Source organism: Salvelinus fontinalis, chromosome 35, assembly GCF_029448725.1.
Source record: "Salvelinus fontinalis isolate EN_2023a chromosome 35, ASM2944872v1, whole genome shotgun sequence".
NCBI lineage: Eukaryota > Metazoa > Chordata > Actinopteri > Salmoniformes > Salmonidae > Salvelinus > Salvelinus fontinalis.
This window is the reverse complement of record NC_074699.1, coordinates 2,371,593-2,396,554: the sequence shown is the minus strand read 5'-3', so window position 1 is coordinate 2,396,554 and position 24,962 is coordinate 2,371,593. Positions and strand designations below refer to the sequence as shown.

Below are 24,962 nucleotides of genomic sequence, written 5' to 3'. Positions count from 1 at the left end.
TTAAAATATCTTTTGGAAGTTCCATCTAGGCAGGCTAATGTTAGTTAGCTAATTAATTTACCAGCCATCATACAGTAGGCGTATATTAATAATCAATTATTTAATATACAGTTGAAGTCGGAAGTTTACATACACTTAGGTTGGAGTCATTAAAACTCGTTTTTCAACCACTCCACAAATTTCTTGTTAACAAACTATAGTTTTGGCAAGTCGGTTAGGACATCTACTTTGTGCATTTTCCTACAATTGTTTACAGACAGTTTATTTCACTTATAATTCACTGTATTACAATTTCAGTGGGTCAGAAGTTTACATACACTAAGTTGACTGTGCCTTTAAACAGCTTGGAAAATTCACGAAAATTATGTCATGGCTTTAGAAGCTTCTGATATGCTAATTGACATAATTCGAGTCAACTGGAGGTGTACCTATGGATGTATTTCACGGCTTACTTTCAAACTCAGTGCCTCTTAGCTTGACATCATGGAAAAATCTAAAGAAATCAGCCAAGACCTAAAGAATTGTTTTGTAGACCTCCACAACTCTGGTTCATCCTTGGGAGCAATTTCCAAACGCCTGAAGGTACCACGTTCATCTGTACAAACAATAGTACGCAAGTATAAACACCATGGGACCACACAGCCGTCATACCTCTCAGGAAGGAGACGCGTTCTGTCTCCTAGAGATGAACGTACTTTGGTGCGATAAGTGCAAATCAATCCCAGAACAACAGCAAAGGACCTTGTGAAGATGCTGGAGGAAACAGGTACAAAAGTATCAATATCCACAGTAAAACGAGTCCTATATCGACATAACCTGAAAGGCCGCTCAGCAAGGAAGAAGCCACTGCTCCAAAACCACCATAAAAAAGCCAGACTACAGTTTGCAACTGCACATGCGGACAAAGATCATACTTTTTGGAGAAATGTCCTCTGGTCTGATGAAACAAAAATAGAACGGTTTGGCCATAATGACCATCGTTATGTTTGGAGGAAAAAGGGGGAGGCTTTGAAGCCAAAGAACACCATCCCAACCGTGAAGCACGGGGGTGGCAGTATCATGTTGTGGGGGTGCTTTGCTGCAGGAGGGACTTGTGCACTTCACAAAATAGATGGCATCATGAGGCAGGAAAAGGTATTGGAGTGGCCATCAAAAGCCCTGACCTCAATCCTATAGAAAATGTGTGGGCAGAACTGAAAAAGCGTGTGCGAGCAAGGAGGCATACAAACCTGACTCAGTTACACCAGCTCTGTCAGGAGGAATGGGCCAAAATTCACCCATTTTATTATGGGAAGCTTGTGGAAGGCTACCCAAAAACGTTTGACCCAAGTTAAACAATTTAAAGGCAATGCTACAAAATTCTAATTGAGTGTATATAAACTTCTGACCCACTGGGAATGTGATGAAAGAACTAAAAGCTGAAATAAATCATTCTCTCTACTATTATTTCACATTCTTAAAATAAAGTGGTGATACTAACTGACCTCAAACAGGGAATTTGTACTAGGATTAAATGTCAGGAATTGTGAAAAACTGAGTTTAAATGTATTTGGCTAAGGTGTATGTAAACTTCCGACTTCAAGTGTAGGTAGACATGCACTCATAATTGACTGTAGCCCATATAAAGTACCCACAAGCTACCGGTGGCTGAAAACACAATCATCACGGGATGAACAAGTGATGAATTTCCGGCCGAGGGTGGTCCATTTAAAAATCATTCCTTCCTCCCTTGCCCCTTGCCCTGCAAGTGTATACTCGTCAGACGTCATGATACGTCATCAGAAGTGTTCACTTAATTTAAGGACTGAGGGGATAGGGTGAGTCTTTAAAGTGTTTGGTCCGCAGACAATTTATCTTGGGTCTTGATCAATGTAACAATTTATGATAAATGAGTAATGATTAATGGGTCAATAGCCACTCTCTAGAGTGTATATAATAACCTATGACATTAGGCCTTCTTTTGCTTGTAAGGCTGAAAACAATTACTCCCTTTGTAGAGAAAATCTATTGCACACGCTGCCCTTATCAGATCTATATTTGATGAAAGCTGTTCATTTGATAAAGATCAATAATGTGACGAATGCAGGTCAATTGTAGATTTGAAAAATCATATCTGATCACAGTAAACCCTCAACGCAAGAGGAAGTTCAATGTGCTTTGTTCCAGTATGAAGAAGATACATGATACAATCGCTACATGAACACTAGATGGACAAATGTCAACCAGTCAATATAAGGAGGAATGGAGAATTAAGTCGCATTCAATGGAACAACATGACCTCAAAGACAATATCTGAACATTGATTGCCAAGATGTGAAAGAATGCAGCTTCAAGCAAGCATCTAGTCTAAATGCACAACCACACCAGGGCTTGAATATTACGCCAGAGTCTACTACAAAATAGGTTGCTCAACATTTTTGGGATCATTTTAGGTTAGGCAGTCTAATTGCTAGGTTATTCCAAAAAGACCTTGAGATGTTCTACTGTTGAGGTTTTCAAACGTGTGGGGAAACCACACAGTCCAAGGCCACTAACTCACCCCCTCATCCTTCTCTAGCTCCAGGCCCATCTCTCGAAGGTTATCCTCAAACTCAGTCTGGCGGAAGCGCTTGTCATCCTCATGGTAGTCAAGCCGATGCTTGTGGGCAGCAACCTCAGGGTCTTCTTTGGGTGGTGGCGTGTCCCGACCTCTCATCATGCTCAGACTGCGGCGCAGGCTCCTGAGGATGCGGTAATCCCCGAAGTGGGATGTCTTGCGACGAAAACTCTGGGGTTTCTGGATATGATATGTGAGAACATAGTCCACCCGCCGCTGGCCATCCTGGAATGTAGGCCCCTGATTTGGGCCTGAGGCTGCCTCATCTGACTTGAGGGAGTTCAAGGGCTGAGAAGAGAGAGAGGGGGATTATAGTTTTAATGGAGACATGTTCGCAGATCATGAGGAGAAAGGCATGTGTCATTCTAGCCTGTGAGAGTTTGTTGTGTGTACATTTGTTTATCTTTTAAATTGCAATAGCTTAAGCCTTGTGGACAGTCAAATCCCCTCCACCGTGATAAATCAGTGCACTCAACCACATCTCTGCTACTGCCTTCTTCAAGGAGTGGGAATTTAATAATTTTGTACAGATTAAAGGCTGCCCCTCAAAAGATGACAAAATAAACTTTGCACCCTGCAACACATTACGTTAGACTTTCTCATAACACTGTCCTAATCCAACTCATGAAGACATACTGTACCTGAAGACCAGTGACCAAATCAATTATACGCTACTTGACAGTACGACTCACAGTACGACTCATATGGTAACAAAGTGACTCTGGTGTTTGTCTTCGCCTGTGACCTAAAAACATTTTTGCTTCATTGTCCTTGAATACATTATTTGTTAGTGTGAAATGTTCGTGTGAAATTAGATTTGGCAGCAAATTGAAGTAAGGCTTTAAATTAAATGGAGCGTTTAAAAAAAATATATATATATAGTGTCAGTCAAAAGTTTGGACACACCTAGTCATTCAAGGGTTTTTCTTTATTTTTACTCTTTTGTAGAATAATAGTGAAGACATTAAAACTATGACATATATGGAGTCATGTAGTAACCAAAAAAGTGTTAACCAAATCAAAATATATTTTCAATTTTAGATTCTTCAAAGTAGCCACCCTTTGCCTGGATGACAGCTTTGCACACTCTTAGCATTCTCTCAACCAGATTCAACTGGAATGATTTTCCAACAATTTCGAAGGAGTTCCCACATATGCTGACTACTTGTTGGCTACTTTTTCTTCACTCTACGGTCCAACTCATCCCAAACCATCTCAATTGGGTTGAGGTCAGGTGATTGTGAAGGCCAGGTCATCTGTTGCAGCACTCCATCACTCTCCTTCTTGGTAAAATAGCCCTTACACAGCCTGGAAGAAGGTTGGGTCATTGTCCTGGTGAAAAACAAATGATAGCCCCACTAAGCGCAAACCAGATCGGATGGCGTATCGTTGCAGAATGCTGTGGTAGCCATGCTGGGTAAGTGTGCCTTGAATTCTAAATAAATCACAGACAGTGTCACCAGCAAAGCACCCCCACACCGTCACACCTCCTCCTCCATGCTTCACGGTGGGAACCACACATGCAGAGATCATCCGTTCACCTACTCGGCGTCTCACAAAGACACGGCGGTTGGAACCAAAAATCTCAAATTTGGACTCATCAGGCCAAAGGACAGATTTCCACCGGTCTAATGTCCATTGCTCGTGTTTCTTGGCCAAAGCAAGTCTCTTCTTCTTATTGGTGTCCTTTAGTAGTGGTTTCTTTGCAGCAGTCTGATCACGAAGGCCTGATTCATGCAGTCTCCTCTGAACAGTTGATGTTGTGATGTGTCTGTTGAATTCTGTGAAGCATTTATTTGGGATGCAATTTCTGAGCCTGGTAACTCTAATCAGCGTATCCTCTGCAGCAGAGGTAACTCTGGGTCTTCCTTTCCTGTGGCAGTCCTCATGAAAGCTAGTTTCATCATAGCACTTGATGGTTTTTGTGGCTGCACTTGAAGAAACTTTCAAAGTTCTTGAGATTTTCTGGATTGACTGACCTTCATGTCTTAAAGTAATGATGGACTGTCGTTTCTCTTTGCTTATTTGAGCTGTTCTTGCCATAATATGGACTTGGTCTTTTACCAGAGAGGGATATCTTCTGTTTACCAACCCTACCTTGTCGCAACACAACTGATTGGCTCACATTAAAAAGGAAGGAAATCCCACATATTAACTTTTAACAAGGCACACCTGTTAATTGAAATGCATTCCAGGTGACTACCTCATGAAGCTGGTTGAGAGAATGCCAAGAGTGTGCAAAGCTGTCATCAAGGCAAAGGGTGTGTAATGACTGTACTGTGAGGAGCCAGATGGGTCGTATCAGCTTTTCAGTGGATGACTTCGGCCAGACCCTCTCACCCACAGAAGGGGAGAATGGAGCTGGAGCTGGGGGGTTGACAGTTCACACCCTATTGTAAAATCAGGGATAAGAACTTTCAGCTATCTCCCTCTCCAAAATCACACAGGAATGTGCTTTTGTTTTCACAGACATTTCCCGCCGAAACTCTAACACGTTCTAAAGCGAATACTGTAACAATATTTCTAACATAGAATGTGGGGAATGGTCAGAGGCGATCGAAAGAATAATAATGTCATTTCGGTTGTTATTTTGTGATGTCATAAAAAAATTATAAAGGAAATACTGTAACTTGAAAAGTATACACACGACATGTATGAAGTCTCCATCCTCCCCGTTGTGTATGAAATATGAAAAATTATGAAAGTGTTTTTGTTGACCTTTTCATACTGGAGTTCCAAATATCTCTAATATCTCTTTTATGCATGTGAGTATAATATATTTGTGTGTAATCCTTATAACCGCGGACACATGAGGTAACGTTACTAATTTCATATAACCTTTATGGTGTTATATTCAATCGTGCTTATGTAGCTAGCTACATTCTTCTATTAGCTCTGTAAAACAATGCTAATTGCGTCAGAGAAGTATTAGCTTTGTGTTGTATTTTGAAGCTACCCTGGCCTTATGACCATGGTTTGTTATCATTCAGCCTATTTAGCATAGCTTTGTTCTGCCCTGCCCTGCCCTTGTGGAGCAGATTCTTACTGTTATAACTCATATTTGTGATTTTGTCAATGCAATATGTTATTTTTATAGCAGTGTTATTATGTTGCTTCTTTGTAATATTGTTTTTTTGCTATATCCTGATATTGTATTCTAATTAGTAATAATTCCTCTTTACTCTGTACTTTTAGAAACCACACACACAAACAGTATTGTCAATATCATAACTGGAAGTGGACATCTTTCGAGTGGAAGATTGAGGACAGCTTTTGTATGATGTGTAGACTATGTCCTGGACAAATCCTGTCTTCATGTTGCATGACAAACATGACAAAGAACTTGACCCCAAACCTGTGCCTTTTGGAGGGAATATATTGATGGAACGCCAGCTGACCCTTCCATAACATCAGGGACTCATCAATGCATAGGTCCTTCTATTGCACAAAGACCCGACCAAATGCTGATGTCAGGCTGATAAGAACATTTGCTATTTTTTGTAACGGGTCATACGGGTCATTTAGGTTGGCATTAGCATTGTTGACAAAATGCAGGCATCGCAGCAGAACTAGGAAGCGGTCTTTTGAAAAGAGGTTGGCAAAGACGGGAGTTACAAACATAGGATCTGTGCTCCAGTATTATCTTAGGGAGTTCTTCTTTACTATTCCCATGAGAAGGAATGTCACCAGGTGTAACGGCTTTCCTCTTCCTCTTCATCCGAAGAGGAGGAGCATGGATTGAACCAAAATGCAGCGTTGTGATATGACATGATTTATTAAAGTAAAGACGAAAAAACACGAAAACACTTTAACAAACTACAAAACAACAAACGACGTAGACGCACCTGAACATATGAACTTACATGACACGAAGAACGCATGAAACAGGAACAGACTACATAAACCGAACAAACGAACAAACAAACAAACAAACAAACAAACAAACAAACAAACAAACAAACAAACAAACAAACAAACAAACAAACAAACAAACAAACCGAGACAGTCCCGTGTGGCGCGACAAACACAGACACAGGAGACAACCACCCACAACAAACAATGTGAAAACACCTACCTTAATATGGCTCTCAATCAGAGGAAATGAAAACCACCTGCCTCTAATTGAGAGCCATATCAGGTCACCCTTTAACCAACATAGAAACACATAACATAGACTACCCACCAAAACTCACGCCCTGACTGACTAACACATACAAAATGACAGAAAAACGGTCAGGAACGTGACACCAGGAAGGTATATATTTCACTAGTTGTGGTTGACACCCATTTAGTGAGTTTCCCCCTCACTCCTGGCTCTCTCTTCTCCTGTAGCTCCAAGGCATAGCAATTGGTCTCCTCTACTATGTCTCCCAACAGCTTCTCTGTCAGAAACAGCTTGAAGCACTGCCTCAGGGGGAATGGAAAGGGGCTTTGCACTCCAGACTGGGACTCATCAAAGCAAACAGCAGGGCCAGGAGGGGTGAAATGGCTGGCGGCCTTCCAGCTACCACAGAACTTCTGTACTGCATCCACTGTCAGTCTGCCTACATCACCACCAGCATCTTCAAAGGGACCTGGGACTTTGTCAGTGGACAAGGGGTCCTCAGATTTAGGGTTCTCAATGGCTACAAGGTTGAGGGCAGCTCCTCACTGTCACTATCAGAATCTGATTCCTGACTTTCATACTCAGACTCATTGTCAGAATTTATAAAAATCTCTGGAATTTCCCCAGTTGTGAGTTGTCTCCTTTTGAGAGACATTACTAATGCTACAGCTTATCTCACTATCTACTTACATAAACAACAACACTGAATGTCTCAGAGTGGGAGTGAGAGGTTACGTGATTGACTGCCGGCACGCGCCACTTGTATCAGTACATCACTATCACAAAATGTTTAATGTGGTAATTATTTATTAATTTACTGTTTTATTCACGTTTTCAAGTACTGATGACAAATCATGCATTCTGATTCTTACATAGATTGTAATGGACACATATTATGTGTGTAACATACTTTTTTGAAGGTTGCACTGATTATGATGAGCTAAGCTAATTCCAGCTATGTGTGGAGCCATGTTTGTTGACATACAATGAATTCTGGGTTTCACGTAAATGTCTGTCGGACCAAAGCTGCTATAACAAAATGAGGTGAGGGAGGGTTCACTCAGTTTTCGAATAAACTCCCGGAAGTGAAAGATGTGATGTGAAAAATGGTAGACAACACACCCTCTTCAACATGCATACTATAGACAAAACTAATCTTGTCTCCTCAAATGATCTTTAGTTGATGCGAAAAAACAAACATGGGGGCACGCACATGGTCGGATTACTTTCGATTTCTAGAAAGTGTTTTACTCAATTATTTCTATCAATGGTGAGCTCACCCCGTGATGTGATTTATTATAAATAGTAATTGCTATTAGCTAATTCATATTGTAGTTTCTGTCAACCGAGTGTTATAAAAATATGACCGCTTGTGTAACCTCAATCTTTCCTCATTTAGCACTAGGACAAATGTAGTCTACATTTTCTGGTTTGGATGATTGTGTTATGCTGTAGCTACTGTGAATGTCTGAACATTGCATCGAAAATTGGTCAAATTCTGGTCAAATAAGGACTGTGTTTGTGCAAAATGTTTCTGTGAAAAAACAGTGTGGCCAGCTCAAATGCTGATTGTTGCGTCATTCGAAACTGGACGTTCTAAATAAGCGTTCTAATCAGACCGGTTTGAGCGTACGCTACAGGGACCACTGTAGAATGATCACACAAGTTTGTTGGTATGTATGAAAAGGTTAAGAGAGGGATGTGATCTTAGAAACTATAACCAAAGTGAGATGGTTTGTGATGAGTCGGGAACGCAGAGTGAAGGAGAAGCAACCAACAAGTGCTCAGCATATGTGGGAACTCCTTCAAGACCGTTGGAAAAGCATTCCAGGTGAAGCTGGTTGAGAGAATGTCAAGAGTGTGCAAAGCTGTCATCAAGGCAAAGGGTGGATATTTGAAGAATCTCAAATGTAAAATAAATGTTGATTTGTTTTACACTAACTTGGTTACTACATGATTCCATGTTTTATTTCATAGTTTTGATGTCTTCACTATTATTCTACAATGTAGAAAATTGTAAAAATAAAGAAAAACCCTTGAGTGGGTAGGTGTTTTACATTTTTTGACCGGTAGTGTAGATAGAAATAGTTTTTGCAGCTTTTAACGACTCAAAACCTAAACTTTAAATTTAAAATAATAATGAGCAAGCTATCAGAGGGGGTGGCCCCCATTCTCCCGCTAATTAATGAACCCTCACCCATAGAAAGATTGATCGCTGATCTCAGCAGCGATATAAACCCAAACTATACCATAAGAAGAAAAAAACGTGCAGAAATTGCGACAGACGCGCTCCAGAATAAAACTTCAGGCGCAGGCATTGTAAAGGTTCTCTCCAGTATAGCCCTGATATATGGCCACCAGCAGAGATTGACATCGGTCCTGTACCACAGTACACAGCAGAAGCACGAGCAAGAAACGGTTGACATATAGGGACAGGTGGAGAGAACCGGGAAATGAATGACAAAAGACGGAAAAAAAATACTGCTAACCGAGGACCTGCGTTTGAGAACGGAAAAATTAAAAGAAATGACAAAAACGTATGACGACGAACGAGCACAAACTCTTGAACAAAATCTTCTTCCACAGGAACAAAATCGTCTTCTACATTAACAACTCGATTTAGCCAAAAATAAATACGATGAAGTCCATGCAAAACTAGATAAATCTGACGAGTTATCCGCAAACAGGGACGCTCAACTTGATAACATGCATGCAGTTTTGATGAACAACACTCAAAGCAAAAATGTTCTAGTCCAAATACTGCAGACCAAAGACGATCAGTTAATGAACACAATGACCAAGTTGGATGACAAAACAGTGGAACTCATGGAAGTCTCTGACCAAGTGATTGATGAGAGAACCCAGGTGAGCAAGATTTTAAAAATTATCTCTATTCAAGCGGAAAAAATCTCATCATTGAATCTTTCGCTCCGCACTCAAGACCTCTACCTGCAAACCATAACAGATAAGAATGAGACTGAACAGAGCCAGTGTCTAAAATAAGTACTCTAAGCGCCCAAGTGGACTCTGCTATGCAGCAGATTACCACCCTTAGGTACCATCTGCAGGAATTCCAAATGGTAAAGCGTGACTACCCAACAAAGCAACCAAGCTCGCAACCGGAGTTCGGTACACAAAGGAGTGAAGACGACAGGAGGTTTCTGACTTTACCTCTCCCAGGTGTCCCTCAGTCTTTTCCTCTTGGCCATTTGGTACAGAGTGATATGGAGCTATCTCGCCAACAAAGCCAAAGCTTGGTTTCTTCTCTTGGCCTTTTGGTCCAAAATCTCCCACAGGATGAAGCCAACCCTCTCCATGTTACGGAACGCCTTGACAACATCTTCAAAAACCTCTGCACTTTTGACCCCGTTCCAGGGAAGCCAAACGACACTGAGACACTCTTAGCAAATATAGAGGACGCCTCTGATGGCTACCCCAATGCTACGGGCACTGACAGGCTTTACCTGTTGAAGCGAACATCGAATAAACATTTGATGAGGTTCATCTGTCTACAACAGCAACACGTGCTGCAAACACGACAGCTCGCTGGCTAACACTATCAAACAAGCTCAGAATGAACTCCGAAAAACATACTATCATAGGCTTCGTTCAGCTTACTTTGGTCTACTCACTGAAACAGGAATGAAAGAGCGATTACCATTCAAACAAGTGTTTCTGTCGAACCAATAACCACCATGGTCAAAATAACTATAAAGAACGTTGCCAGCGAAACGACTACCGCTACAATCAAGTTGATCGCTACGTTCCTGCACACAACCCACACAAAGGGTCAGGGCACAAGAGTAACAAAGGATAACAACAGGTTCAATAATGATCAAAACGTAGACCAATACTCTCTAGAAGCTCTGCTAAGAGAAGTACAAAAGCGGCAAAAATTTGACAGAGGAAAAAGCTAAGACACCATGACCAGGCGTGGATTTGCAGGAGAACATCTCCGCCGAAATTAAGACCATTAGTGAGGACGTAAACGATCAAATTACCCCCACTCTCACTCGAAACCTTATCCAGGGCCTGCTCGATCAAGAATCAAGCCCACGGGCTTTGACTATAGACTCAAATACAAATGTTGCGACGCACGGGGGCGCTGGTGAGCAGCACGTTTTCTCGGTGTTCCTGTCTAGAGCGAACAATTTACTATTAATACTTGGCCAACACCTCCCCAACTGTGTTAATTTTGTAACATTTAATTTGGAATCAAACCTAATTTACAAATATGGCAATTTTTTCTGTAATATTTGGCCTTTTCATTGTAAAATGTCGAAACAACCACGGCCATGAGTCACAAAAGAGCAGGCCTCTACTAAAGCCTCAGGCTCACTGGACACTGACTCTGATCCCCCCGACTTAGCCAAGGTAATGGCGGCTATCATTAAGTCTGAACAGACTGTCTTGGCTAAGGTGTCACTATCCCACTGACCTCTCCGCACAAATAGCCATTCTCGCCACTGAGTTCAACACAAAGATCGAATCCGTTAAAGACGACTTGGCGAAACATGACACCCGTATGAATTTCCCGGAAGGTGGCTTAAATACTTTCTCCGACAAAGTGGTGACAATGGAAGAGCAAGTCACCCGGCTTTCATCAGATGTCGTCAAACTAACTTCCAAGGTCAAAGACCTCGAGAACAGACAGCGCGGGGACGGTCGCATTTTTGTCGTGAGAGAGGGCCGTGAGACCGGAGGCGGATTGCGGCCTACCCTGTCCATAGCTAAATTGCTCCAGGAAATTCTAGACCTCAATTACGCCCCCACCCTTGACCGTGCGCACAGAAGCCTACAGTCTGCACCGAAGAATGGGGAGCTGCCCAGACCCATCATAGTTAAATTCCACTACCTTCAGGAGAAGGAGGATATCTTCCGTAAGACATGGCGAGCGGCTCCCATCACCTACGGCGGCCAGAATATTTGTATTTACCCAAACTACACGGCGGCAGCCATGAAGAAGAGCACCGCTGTCTGTGCACCAAGTTCGGCATTCTTTACCCAGCTGTACTGAAGATCACTTCTCCCTCCTGCGAGCAGAAGACATTCTTTAGACCCAACCAGGGCCAAAGAATACATAGTCAAGCACCTACATCCACCAGAGGACAGGTGACATACAACTAACTAGCTATTGTAGGCCCATAATCTGCCCCTGCGCTAACCATGCTAACGCGACAAAGGACCAACTAGTGAACTAATTTTCATTAGAAACGTGCCTCCACCCTGCCAAAAAAGGACAATTATACTTCCAGTAACTTAACGTTATGAACAATGATGATATGTATAGGGTGAAATGTTCTCACACGGACAATATAGATTGAATAGTATTTTATTTACAGTACATGGCACAATTAGCTTTTACCAACTAGCTGCGGCTGTACAGCCTCAGTTCTAGGTGGTGCGGTACTAATTAGCCTAGTTGCTACCTAAGGCTAGCCACTGAGCTCTCTTTCCATGCCTTAATAGGATACTCTAATAACATACTGTGAGCATGTTTAAAACATACTCCCAAAGGAACATGTGTATTATTCTTTACTATTTGACTGGTTGGTCATGCTTGGTGCTTAGTGCTTAGTGGAGGCAGGTTGTATAGCTGAGCGAGCAGTGCAGGACGGGTATTAATCACCAAGCGTTTGCCAATCATTTTTCGGTGTTCTGGGTTGTTAGGATGTTCAACCGAGGGTTACATTTATACAAATGTTGAATTATACTGGGTTTGTTTTCCTATTTACTTATTATTTAAATATTTTCATTATATATCTTTTTTTCTTCTTAAGTCATCCCAATGGGATGGGGTTGGTGGGGGGAACATATACCGCCTTTTTTATATATTGTTTGACTATCCTTCAAATATGCATATTGCATAAGATACATTAGAAAACTGAGGTGGTTCCCTCCTGAATCCCTTCCCTATGTGTAAACTTGACTATGTTCGCCCTGGATAGAGTACTACTGAGGTTGTTTAACATGGTAGTATTTTGCTCTGGTCTAGGAGAGGTAGATGCAACCTTTCAACAGGGGGAAGGCCAGCATAGTAGTCCAAGGTTTTTTTCTGAGTATTTTGTTGTTCTTTTCTTTATATTTTATTACTCTGACCTTTCAGCACACTGGCCATGTGATCGTACCAACATTCATTTCTAATTACTATAGCTATGCATAATTCACATACTCTCGGCTCCACTTGTTTTATCAGCTTCAACTTAAAAGGAATTAACCATATGGCCAAGCGTAGCCGAGTGTTGGCTCATCTTAAGTCTAATTCCGGACATTGTTTTTCTCCAAGAGACTCACCTCCGGTCCAGCGACCATGATTAACTAAAGACAGGATGGGTAGACCATATATTTCACTCCAACTTTGTTGCTAAGGCCAGAGGGGCAGCCAACCTTATCAGAAAAGGCACCCCGTTTGTCTCCTCCAAAGTTATTTCAGATACTAATGGCAGATATATTATAGTGACCGGGAAATTGTTTAGCACACAGGTTATTCTGGCTAACCTCCATGGTCCTAATTGGGATGACGCTAAATTTTTCTCTGACCCATTGCAACACTTCCTGACCTTAACTCTCATCACTTGATACTGGGCAGTGATTTCAATTGTGTATTGCATCCAAGTCTAGACAGATCCAGACCGAAGCCCAACAATATAATTTCTAAATCAGGCGCAGTAATCAACTCATTTCTAGAATCTTATAATTTGTCTGATCCATGTAGGAGGAGCATTCCCTAAACATTACTCTTTTTTTTCTCCAGTCCACCGCTCATACTGTAGGATTGACTTTTTCCTACTGGACAATATCATTCTTCCTTTTGTAACTAATAGTCAATATCACAGCATCATTATCTCAGACTCTAGCTAGATATGCGCTTTCTGGACAGTACTCTGTCACAACGAGCGTGGCAACTTGACCCACTACTACTATCCTGTGGTGCGTTAAAAAAATACATATCAACTCATATTGATGTATTTTTACTGATCAACTACACCCCTGACGTGTTTTACTCTACTATGTGGGAGTCGTTAAAAGAATATCTAAGGGGACAAATTATTTCATACTTTGTTGTATGACAACAAAGAGCACACTAGATTTGGACAACAGATATGCCTCTTCTCTGACTCCTGAACTCTACAAAGTAAGACTGCTACACCAATCAGAATTTGACAATCTCTCCACTAAATAAACGGAGCAGCTTCTGTTTAAGTCGAGGCAGACATTTTATGAACATGGAGAGAAAGCTGACAAGTTGTTATCTCATCAGCTTCCACAATCCGATGGTAGCAGCACCATACCTGAAATCTGTGTTGCAGCTTATTTAACGTCTACCAATACCAAACAAATCAACAATCAATTTAAGCAATTCTACTCTGCTCTTTACTCGTAGTATTCCTGACACATTTCGTATGCATGCATTTCTAGACAATCTGGACATCCCCTGTCTCAATTCAGATAAACAAACCAACATGGATGCCTCACTAAGTGATAATGAAGCTACTCTGGCAACCCAGTCCATGCAGAGTGGTAAAGCTCCTGGGCCTGATGGTTTCCTATTGAGTTTTATAAAGCATTCTCTTCTAAACTATCCCCTATCCTCAGCTCAATGTACAATGAAATCCTTTATAGTCAGAAACTGCCACAGACACCTACCCAGGCGAGTATTTCGGTTTTGCTTATAAAGGACAAGCCTTCTGTGCTGCAATTTTAAAATTCTCACTAAGGTCCTCTCACGCCGTTTAGAGACAGTGATGCCCAATATAATAATTAACTCTGACAGGTAGGCAATCTTTCTATAATATGCGCTGGCTATTTAATGTTCTTTATTCTGCCCACTCAACTCAACAGCCAGAGGTTGTCATCTCTCTTGATGCTGAAAAGGTTTTCGACCGGGTTGAGTGGGAATATCTATTTACAGTACTAGAGAGACTTGGGTTTGGCCCGTCATTCCTTTCCTGGATTAAGATTTTGTACTCGTTCCCAGTGGCTTCCGTTCGCACCAACAATGTTACCTCTAGCTACTTCCCTCTTCACAGGGGGGCCAGGCAGGGTTGCTGTTTATCCCCTTTCCTATTGATATGGCTATTGAGCCTCTTGCTATTGCCCTGTGGGTGGAGGAGAGGATTAAGGAAATACTAAGGGGCGACATAACTCTCGTTTATACATTTCTAACCCTGTGGAGTCTATACCCTATCTCTTGTACATGCTACAAGGCAGAAGGAATTGGGTATGTCAACTTCCCACTTAAGGTGGAGCATCAGGTCTTTACTTATTTGGGGATAAATGTCATATGCTCATTCAAGGCTCTGTTTAAACATAACTTCAAAACACTCCTGGAGCGCACTAAGCAGGATTTCATAAAGTGGTCTTCCCATTTCATCAGCAGATCACATTAATTCTGTTAAGATGACTATACTACCTAGATTTTTGTACTTATTCCAAATGATTCCCATTTTTCTCCCACAGTCGATGTTCAAACAACTGGACAGCTACATTTCCAACTTCATTTGGAATAAGTCAAATACAGGAATGAGAAAGGTATATCTAAAGAGACCTAAGCCCGCAGGCCTTCCACATTTTGTACACTAATACAAGTCATGCAAATATATCTAAATGTGTTTTTGGGTTTCTACATTTTAAAACAATGATGGTTCAACTTGGGCCCTCATGGAGCTACAGCCGTCCAACTTCTCCTGTCTCGCTCCTGTGCTCCCCACTGTCCATGAACTTTGGCACCCATGTTTTGAATCTCATTGTCAAGAACACCCTTAAAATCGGGTCCCAATTCCGAAATCACTTTAGCCTTAAATAAGCAAGCAACTTCTCTCCATTAACATCTAATCATATCTTCCCAGCGTCACAGACTGACACGGCATTCCAGTTCTGGCATAGGAACGGTCTGGTGTTATTTGTGACCTATTTGTTGACAACATATTCATCTCATTCGATACTCTGAGGGATGACCATAATGTTCCCAATGCCCACTTTTTTAGATATCAGGGTTACAACGGTTTTTGGGGTTTGCCAACTTCTACACTGCTTCATCAGGAACTTCAGCTCCGTCGCCATCCCTCTCACCTCTCTCCTCAAGGGTGTGCCTCGTAGGTTGGTGTGGAGACCAGCAGCCGACAAGGCCTTTCGTCTCCTCAAGGGACGTTTCGCCTCCACCCCATTGCTTAAACACCCAGATCCCACGTTTTCCTTTGTGGTTGAGGTGGACGCGTCAGAGGTGAGCGTGGGGGCAGTTTTGTCTCAACGACAGGGTAACCCATTCAAATTGTATCCATGTGCATTATTCTCTAAGAAACTGAGGAATTACGACGTCGGCGATCGTGAGCTCCTGGTGGTTAAGTTGGCATTAGAAGAGTGGAGACACTGGCTGGAGGGTGCCAAGGAACCTTTCGTCATCCTCACCGACCATCGGAACCTGGAGCAGACTGAATCCGCAACAAGCCAGGTGGGAACTTTTCTTCACCAGGTTCGACTTCATACTGACCTATCGCCCAGGTTCCAAGAACATCAAGGCTGATGCCTTGTCCCGTATCTACGATTCGGGAGAGGGTCCTGTCCAGAGTGCACCTATAATCTCATCCTCCCGAGTCGTAGGTCCAGTGGCCTGGGACGTAGATGTGGACATCCGCCATGCGTCAGAGAGGGAGCCCGCATCCCTGAACTGTCCTCCTGAGCGCATTTACGTTCCCACAGGGATAAATGATCGGCTGCTGACCTGGGCACACACAGCTGTCGTCGCTAGACATCCAGGTATTTCTTGCACTATCCACTCCATCGCTGAGAAGTACTGGTGGCCCACCTTGGCGCAGGATGTAACTCGTTATGTCAACTCCTGTTCCGAATGTGCCCAAACCAAGTCCCCCCGGAATGCACCAGCAGGAAAGATCCTGCCGCTTCCCGTGCCTCAACGACCCTGGTCTCATTTATCCATTGACTTTATAACCGATCTCCCCTCCTCTGACGGTTTCACCACCATTCTGGTGGTAATGGATAGATTTTCAAAGTCATGTCGTTTAATCCCTTTTCCTGGTCTTCCCACTGCTCCCCAGGTCGCTGAGGCACTCTTCCAGCAGGTCTTCCAGCTTTATGGCCTTCCGGAGGACATAGTCTCCGACCGTGGCCCCCAATTCACATCACGAGTATGGAGTGTCTTCATGGAGAAGCTCGGGGTTACGTTCAGCCTCAATTCCGAGTACCGGCTTCAGTCTAACGTGCAGGGGAAGAGGATGAACCAGGAGCTAGGCTGGTTCCTGAGGAGTCACTGCCATGACCGGCAGGGTGAGTGGGCACGATTCCTTCCATGGGCAGTGTACGCCCAGAACTTGCTGCGTCACTCCTCCACCGGGTTGACCCCCTTCCAGTGTGTTCTGGGTTTTCAGCCGGCCGTGGACCCCGGGCCAGACCGAAGCTCCTGCGGTTGATGAGTGGTTCTATCGTCAAAAGGAACAGGCAGACCGTGTGCTGTTCATTGTCAAAAGGAACAGGCCACCGCAGTGAGACCCATGTGTTCCACCCTGGGATCGCGTCTGGCTCTCTACCAGGAACCTCCCTGCAAGAAACTGAGCCCCTGGTTTGCGGGGCCATTCAAGGGTCAACGAGGTGACGTATAGGTTACACTTGCCCAGTCACTATCATATCTCACCCTTATTTCATGTCTCCCTTCTCAGGGCGGTGGTTCCTGTTCCCCTAGCTGATGCTGTCCCCCACGACACATTTTGGTTGTTATTTTGTGATGTCATTAAAAATGTTATAAAGGAAATACTGTAACTTGAAAAGTATATTATTTAATGTATTTATTTATTTAATTTGAACCTTTATTTAACAAGGAAGGGCCCATTGAGATTTGAAATCTCTTTTTCAAGAGCGCTCTGGCCAAGATAGGCAGCACCAAGTCATTACACAATTACAGACAGACAACATGAAAAACTACAAATAATCTAGTAAAAACCATATAATTCACAAGAGTATAACAAAATCATAAAACAGCAAATTAAAAACATTGACAGGTCAGGGAATTAGCCTCAAAATCCTTCATCATTGATTTAAAAACACCAATCGACAGTGCTAACTGCGCCACCAGAGTCTCTGGGTTCGCCCCCAGGCTCTGTCGCAGCCGGCCGCGACCGGGAGGTCCGTGGGCCGACGCACAATTGGGCTAGCGTCGTCCGGGTTAGGGAGGGTTTGGCCGGTAGGGATTTCCTTGTCTCATCGCGCTCCAGCGACTCCTGTGGCGGGCTGGGCGCAGTGCGCGCTAACCAAGGGGCCAGGTGCACGGTGTTTCCTCCGACACATTGGTGCGGCTGGCTTCCGGGTTGGAGGCGCGCTGTGTTAAAGAAGCAGTGCGGCTTGGTTGGGTTGTGCCTCGGAGGACGCATGGCTTTCGACCTTCGTCTCTCCCGAGCCCGTACGGGAGTTGTAGCAATGAGACAAGATAGTAATTACTAGCGATTGGATACCACGAAAATTGGGGAGAAAAGGGGATAAAATAAAAAAATAAAATAAAATAAAAAACACCAATCGAGTTCTTCCAGTTTAAGAGTATTTTGTAAGGCGTTCCAAGCCGATGGTGCAGAGTACATACAAGCCCTTTTACCAAATTCAGTTTGGACATTTGGAACAGTTAGCAGGATAAAGTCCTGCGAACGAAGAGAGTACCCACTACATTTCTGAACAATAAAAATGCCCAAATAAAAATGGTAGTAAACCCAAAATGGCTTTGTAAATTAAAAGTATACCAGTGACTGAGCCTACGAGTGACTAGAGAAGGCCAGCCAACCCTGGTATACAAAGCGCAGTGGCACATAAGGGTTTTGCAGTTTAAAATACATTTCAATGCACCGTGGTAAAGGGTGTCAATTGATCTCATACACTGAGCAGAAGCATTAATTTACAAAAATATCCCCAAAATCTAGTGAAGGCATAAATGTAGCTGATACTAGCCTCCTCCTAGCTTCAAAAGAAAAACAGGCCTTATTCCTAAAATAAAATCTCAACTTCAGCTTCAATTCTTTTGTAAGTTGTTGAATATACAATATAAAAGAGAGGCCGTCGTCAATTAAAATTCCAAGATATTTACATGAGGTTACAGTCTCAATCTCATTGCCGTGACAGGTACTGATTGGTGAAAGGTTCAGATATCTATTTCTTGCTTTAGAAAACACTAAATAGATCTCTGAACTTTTCACCTATTACTACCTGTCAGGGCAATGAGATTGAGACTGTAACCGCATATAAATATCTTGGAATTTTAATTGATGACGGTCTCTATACACTACATGTATGAAGTTTCCATTATGTATGAAATATGAAAAACAATTAAAGTATTTTTGTTAAGAGAGGGATGTGATCTTAGAAACTATGAGGAAATTGTTTCTATTACTTTGTACACGTGAGTAGTCACCGCCCCCTTGAGTGAGGTCAGAGAGTGTCAGCCTGACGAACCGCTCCTTTTGAAGAACTGTATAAAACGAGGGGTTAAGAATTAACATATCAGACCAGAGAGGCGTGTAGCTGCAGCTCATTGAACTCTGAAATCTCAACACGAGGTAGAGACGATAATGTCACCTCCTGGACAATCACTTGTACGGCTGATTAGCTGCCCTAAGTAAAGTATCTAGAAAAGTGAACTTAAGTGGGACCATTCTAATACTCTTCTCAAATCACTGTAGTACGCTACTCTCATCACCCAATGGGAACCATCGACATGGCTGGCTAGACTATCTTCAAAGAGGCAGTTTCAGGAGCGAATGGAAGGGAAATCAACTTTGTAGTTCTGTTCAGGACTACACGATGAACCAAAAACATTTACACGTAAATACATTCATGATTTTTTACTCCAAACGGGTGGCAGTTCGTGTGCAAAGTATATGATTACTGTGAGAGTAGTTTCTAAATGTACCAAAGTATTATGTCTCTGTCCCTCTCTCTCTCTCTCGCCCTCCCAATCTCTTTTGTAACAAGCCGCAATATTATGTCAGTCTGCTAGGGACCTGTTTCTAATGTATTAAGGGTGTATGTTTATCCTGTGTTATCATTTAGTTAGCTAATAAATAAATAATTAAACCAATTTGTGTAGTACTGAATCATACTGTAAGTAAGGCTGGGGTTTTTGCAGATGCAGGAGGTCAGAACTGTTCAGAATGATGATATGATTAATATGTTGACTGTTTTTTGGATGTGATAGGTAAAGACCTTTAGAGTTTTATTTGGGAGATAGTAACTCTTTAAACAACCTCTCTCGTGGTGCCCCAAATCCTAATTAGTTAATTGTTAAATTATTAATTTAATTGGGTAACATTAAACATAGTTAGTTGATTAGATAAATAACAGTCATCAGATTAATGAAAGTATAGTCATGACAGGTGGCTACTTCGAAGAATCTCAAACGTAAAATATATTTCAATTTATATAACACTTTTTTTCATTACTACATGATTCCATATGTATTATTTCATAGTTTTGATGTGTTCACTATTATTCTACAATGTAGAAAATAGTCAAAATAAAGAAAAACTCTTGAATGAGTAGGTGTGTTCAAACTTTTGACTGGTACTGTACAACAGAAACAAAAACGAACATCAAAAACAAAACTATATCTAAAAATGCAAACAAACAAAACAAACAGGGCAGATCCGAGTTCCCCTTGGCCACCCCTGTCAAAACGTGCCCTTGAACCCCCCCACCTTGAGCCCCTGGCCCGTCGAGGCCCCCGTCCCTGGCCCAAGGGATAATAGATGATAAATGTTGAAGGTAACATTGTCCCCATTTACAAAATCAAAAAGATGTATGTTTTACAGATGAGGATTGTGTAAATGACGCATGTATTGTATTTCATCTTTCAAGAATGGACTGCACTTGTCCACATTGAACTCATGACCTTGTCAAATAAAATGTACTGCGTCTGATAACAGCTGATATCTGAAAAGCTAAATGCCATATAGCATGTTATATACAAACACCACATCTTTCACTCTGAAATAATCCTACTCTGCGGGGAAGGGTTCATGAATACAATGCTATACAGTCATGTTTACACATGTATATATTAAGTTCAAATATTTTCCCCTTGTGCTATATAGATGGGTTACTGCAAAATAACTGTCAGGTATAGTGACACACATTGATATATAATAGGGATATAGGTATTTCTAACTTAAAATAACTAATTCAAAATGGATTGTATGCATTAACAGAAACTAAATGCGTGTAGATATTGTTTTATGGACTCTAGTTTGAATGGCCTCACCTGTATGTTCTCTCTACTGGTACGGCACACCCAAACACAATATTTGCTCTGCAATTATTTGCTTGAAATTCATCGCTTTTGTTGAGAACAAACCGTAGCTTTCTTATGGAAAACAAACCTATATTTTATAATCGAGAGACAAAAGAGCTCTAGTTGTTGGAAAACATCTCAATACAAGCATCCCACTGGACGACAAGCCTCAGCCCCCTCAGAACAGGAAGTCACAGCAAAGGTCACTCCTCACAGGGGAAAATAAGGATGTGGTTACGACATGTTACAGATACAGGAACGGAGAGAACCAGAACCCTTCCTTCAACCACCCACCTCCTAACTCCTGTGCTGTGAGAAAAAACAGCATGCATATCAATAGTGTTATTACTCAGCCACAGGCCCTCTAATCTAGGGAGGCATGCATATCTTCTTTCACATTTGCATATAAACCTTTACAGCTGTATAGCTACTAGATCTAAGCCATCTAACTATCATGCCGATTCACTAACAGCAGAGTCCTGTGGGAGAGGTTTGAACATAACATCCGTAGGGTCACTATAGGATAGCTGAATAACAATACTGCATAATTTTTTATATCCTAATGAATACATAAACTAATTCTGGAAATAGGTCCTCACAACATCAAAACATCCATCAGTGTCTGTTTTAGCAGTCACTTGATACAGAACAATACATCCGTATTCCGCACTGATTTAATTGACTCGGTGTTCCAAACAATGTACTTGACCTTTCTTGCCTGCTTTAGGTGCGTAGATGAGCTTGCTTATTAATTCCAGTGTGTCTGTGATTAGATAGATCAAGACCGCAATTACTGTCCAAATGACCCTCTGACCCAATGGAAGGTCCACAAGTTTGACCTAATACAGTTTCCACAGTGATGGGGCAGTATTCCTCATCAAGAGAGGAACACCAACTCGGACTTTTTAACCTTCTACACTACTAACACAGGGCAGTACATAAGGGCGACTTCCTATGATAATTCATTATTTGCACCATTTCTTTCTTCAAAATGGGGCGGCAGGTAGCCTAGGGGTTAGAGTGTTGGACTTGTAACCGAAAGGTTGCAAGATTGAATCCCCGAGCTGACAAGGTACAAATATGTCGTTCTGCTCCTGAACAAGGCAGTTAACCCACTGTTCCTAGGCCGTCATTGAAAACAAGAATTTGTTCTTAACGGACTTGCCTAGTTAAACAAAGATAAATTAAATAAAGCCAGTTGAACAGTGCCGAAAAGATTATTTTGAATGGTTTTAGGTTATTAACATACAGTAATTATACACAGTTCCTCTTAGTGTCGGTAATTATGACGACTGAAGATCCAAACAAAGATTCCACCCATGATTAGATATGCCCATCAGCTGTTTGCACACTTTGAACTACTTTATTAAATGCTTTGATCTTGAGAAATAAAAAGTTAAACGATTTTGTGTTATACCCCACAAGACATGCTATCAGAGGTCTCTTCACAATTCCCAAGTCAAGAACAGACTATGAGAGGTGCACATCAGGTAGCTGATGCAAGCAGTAGAATCAGATAAAGAAAACACATAAAAATACACCTTATTGAACAGTGGAGACTGTGTAGAGATACACACACAGGTACACACATACGCATATGCACACACACACACATTCTATCCACATAAAACAAAAGATAAAACAGTACATCATATAACATTATTACACCACTACATATCTACAATACAAAATGTATAATACCACCATACAACAATATTACAATGCACGTGTGTGATGTAAGTGCCTTCACGTGTTTGGACCCCAGGAAGAGTAGCTGCTGCCTTGGCAAAAGCTAATGGGTATCCCTAATAAATACAAATACAAATTCTCAACATAGAGAAGACCACTTACGATGGAATCATACTTGTTATATTTGCTATCGCCACCATCCTTAGTGTTCCCAAAGTCAGCTGCCTTCTCCTCGCGGGATACAGGGATATAATAGTCATTCCTCCTCATGGTGCCTTGCTCTTCCAACTCAGGGAGAAGACTACCAGAGAGGTCGTGTACTAGGAAAGTTTGACCTGTTTGGGAGGAAAGAGATATGATTAGTATGGAACAATATAATGTAAGTATTTGATACTCTGATATGTGCTTCCAGGTCAAATGGTGCTAAGAGTGTACAGTCCAGCTCAATGGCATGAGAAGCATGATAAGCACCCCACCATTGTACAGTATATTGTCTGATGAGGTTCTTGACAGCCACATAAAATAACCCATTCATTTCTAGGGTAAACTAACAATGTGGACTGGCCACCCCTCATAGCCTGGTTCCTCTCTACATTTCTTCCTAGGTTTTGGCCTTTCTAGGGAGTTTTTCCTAGCCACCGTGCTTCTACACCTGCATTGCTTGCTGTTTGGGGTTTTAGGCTGGGTTTTTGTACAGCACTTTGAGATATCAGCTGATGTAAGAAGGGCTATATAAATAAATTTGATTTGATTTGGATGAGGAAGTACCCATATAGTTGACTATAATCACTGAGAATCTGACCATAGTTTAATTGCACTCAACATCTACGTGCATGTTGTGTGAATGTTGAGCAAAAAGGTTTTTTCAAAGAGCTAATGTAAAGGCACTGGTTGTGTAAGCACGTCCATGAATCTCTCATGGCCTAAAGGCTCATGTTGCCCCGGTTTACCGATTGGTCTTTTGTTCATTTGTCACCCCACATGCCTGTATGACGATATTTCTATAAATATTTGAATATCTGAGCGTACCTAGACAACGTACAGATCTGGTCTTTGATCACAAAACATTAAGAATCCTTTTACATTGAGAAAACCTTTTAGAGGGAATACAATGGAACCCTACCAAGTAGCTGCCTTTTCTTGGACAACGACTTACAAGGATTCCCCTACCCGTGGCAATGCTAGGGACAGCTTCTGACAGTCAAAGACTCATATATGATGTAAGTCAAGTCCTTGTAATAACCTTCACAGATAAGGGCCCTTGGGTGCTCTTTTTGAGAGAAAAAAGGAGTGTGTGCTGAAATTAGCAGGAGCCTGATATGGACCATAATAGGTTGAAGGATTACATTATATAATTACACTGACAGCTCCATTCAATCAAAACTAGTGACCTGATGTTGTCTTGCACTGCAAAATTGTATGCTGGAATTTACCATTCAGTAATATTCAGTAATGATACAAAACATATTTTGTATCTATCCATAAAGATGCTATATTGATCAAAATTGCCAAATAGTAAAGTCATTTTTTTCGATTTAGAAGCTTGATTTGTTATATCAACATGAAACAAAACTATGTGAACTTATTGAGAGCTGAAGGAATATGATGTGATGGAGTAGCTAAAATAATATTAAATTACACCAATTAGATTTCCCATCTATGAACCAGTCTTCATACTTCTCAGAAAGAACATCTTTCTTTGCTAATTCCATTCCTCATCCCATTCAACATTTAGAATAATTCAATAGTAGTCGTAGATAGCTACTGTATATAACAAAAGCTATCAAAAACATATTTATTAACATATTTGTTTTTATGAATTCAAGTTAGAATGGTTTGGATGACAGTATAAGGCATGCTTAAATGGAGTCGTGCTTCCATAAATATATCCGTCTGCGCGTCTTTCTCTATCAGCTACTGTAGCCGAGGGTGTGAACACCGTGAACACTTGTCTCGGAATACTGCTCAGCACTGACAGCCAGGTAAACAAACCTCTCAAAGCTACATTACAGTAGGCTATAACCTTACAGTGAATGGTCATTATGACAAATGTGTAATAAACCGTTTCCAACCCCCAAAAATGTCTAAAATATAAACATGCAAAAAGGATGTGTTAAAAATACATCGAGTGGGCTTCCATATAATTAAAGATTAGGCTACAGCCTGCCTTCTTACATTTTACATCTACTTTAGTCATTTAGCAGACACTTATCAAGAGCGACTTACAGGATCAATTAGGGTTAAATGTCTTGCTCAAAGGCACATGGACAGATCTTTCACCCAGTCGGCTT

The 24,962-nt window shown here is 41.6% G+C and overlaps 1 protein-coding gene across 5 annotated transcripts in view; it reads right to left on the bottom strand.

The window, feature by feature from the left end:
• The window catches only part of LOC129834209 (anoctamin-1-like), a 60,596-nt gene that overhangs the window by 33,567 nt on the left and 2,067 nt on the right, over positions 1-24,962 (bottom strand). For 4 of the 5 annotated variants that reach the window (XM_055898953.1, XM_055898952.1, XM_055898951.1 and 1 more), the window contains exons 2-3: positions 22,834-23,006; positions 2,540-2,884 (exon numbers count right to left, since the gene is read on the bottom strand). In XM_055898953.1, the coding sequence (XP_055754928.1) occupies positions 2,540-2,884; positions 22,834-22,941 (453 nt within the window). In that variant the 5' untranslated portion in view covers positions 22,942-23,006. The remainder of the gene's footprint in view (positions 1-2,539; positions 2,885-22,833; positions 23,007-24,962) is intronic. The other variant, XM_055898954.1, reaches the window with a different exon arrangement.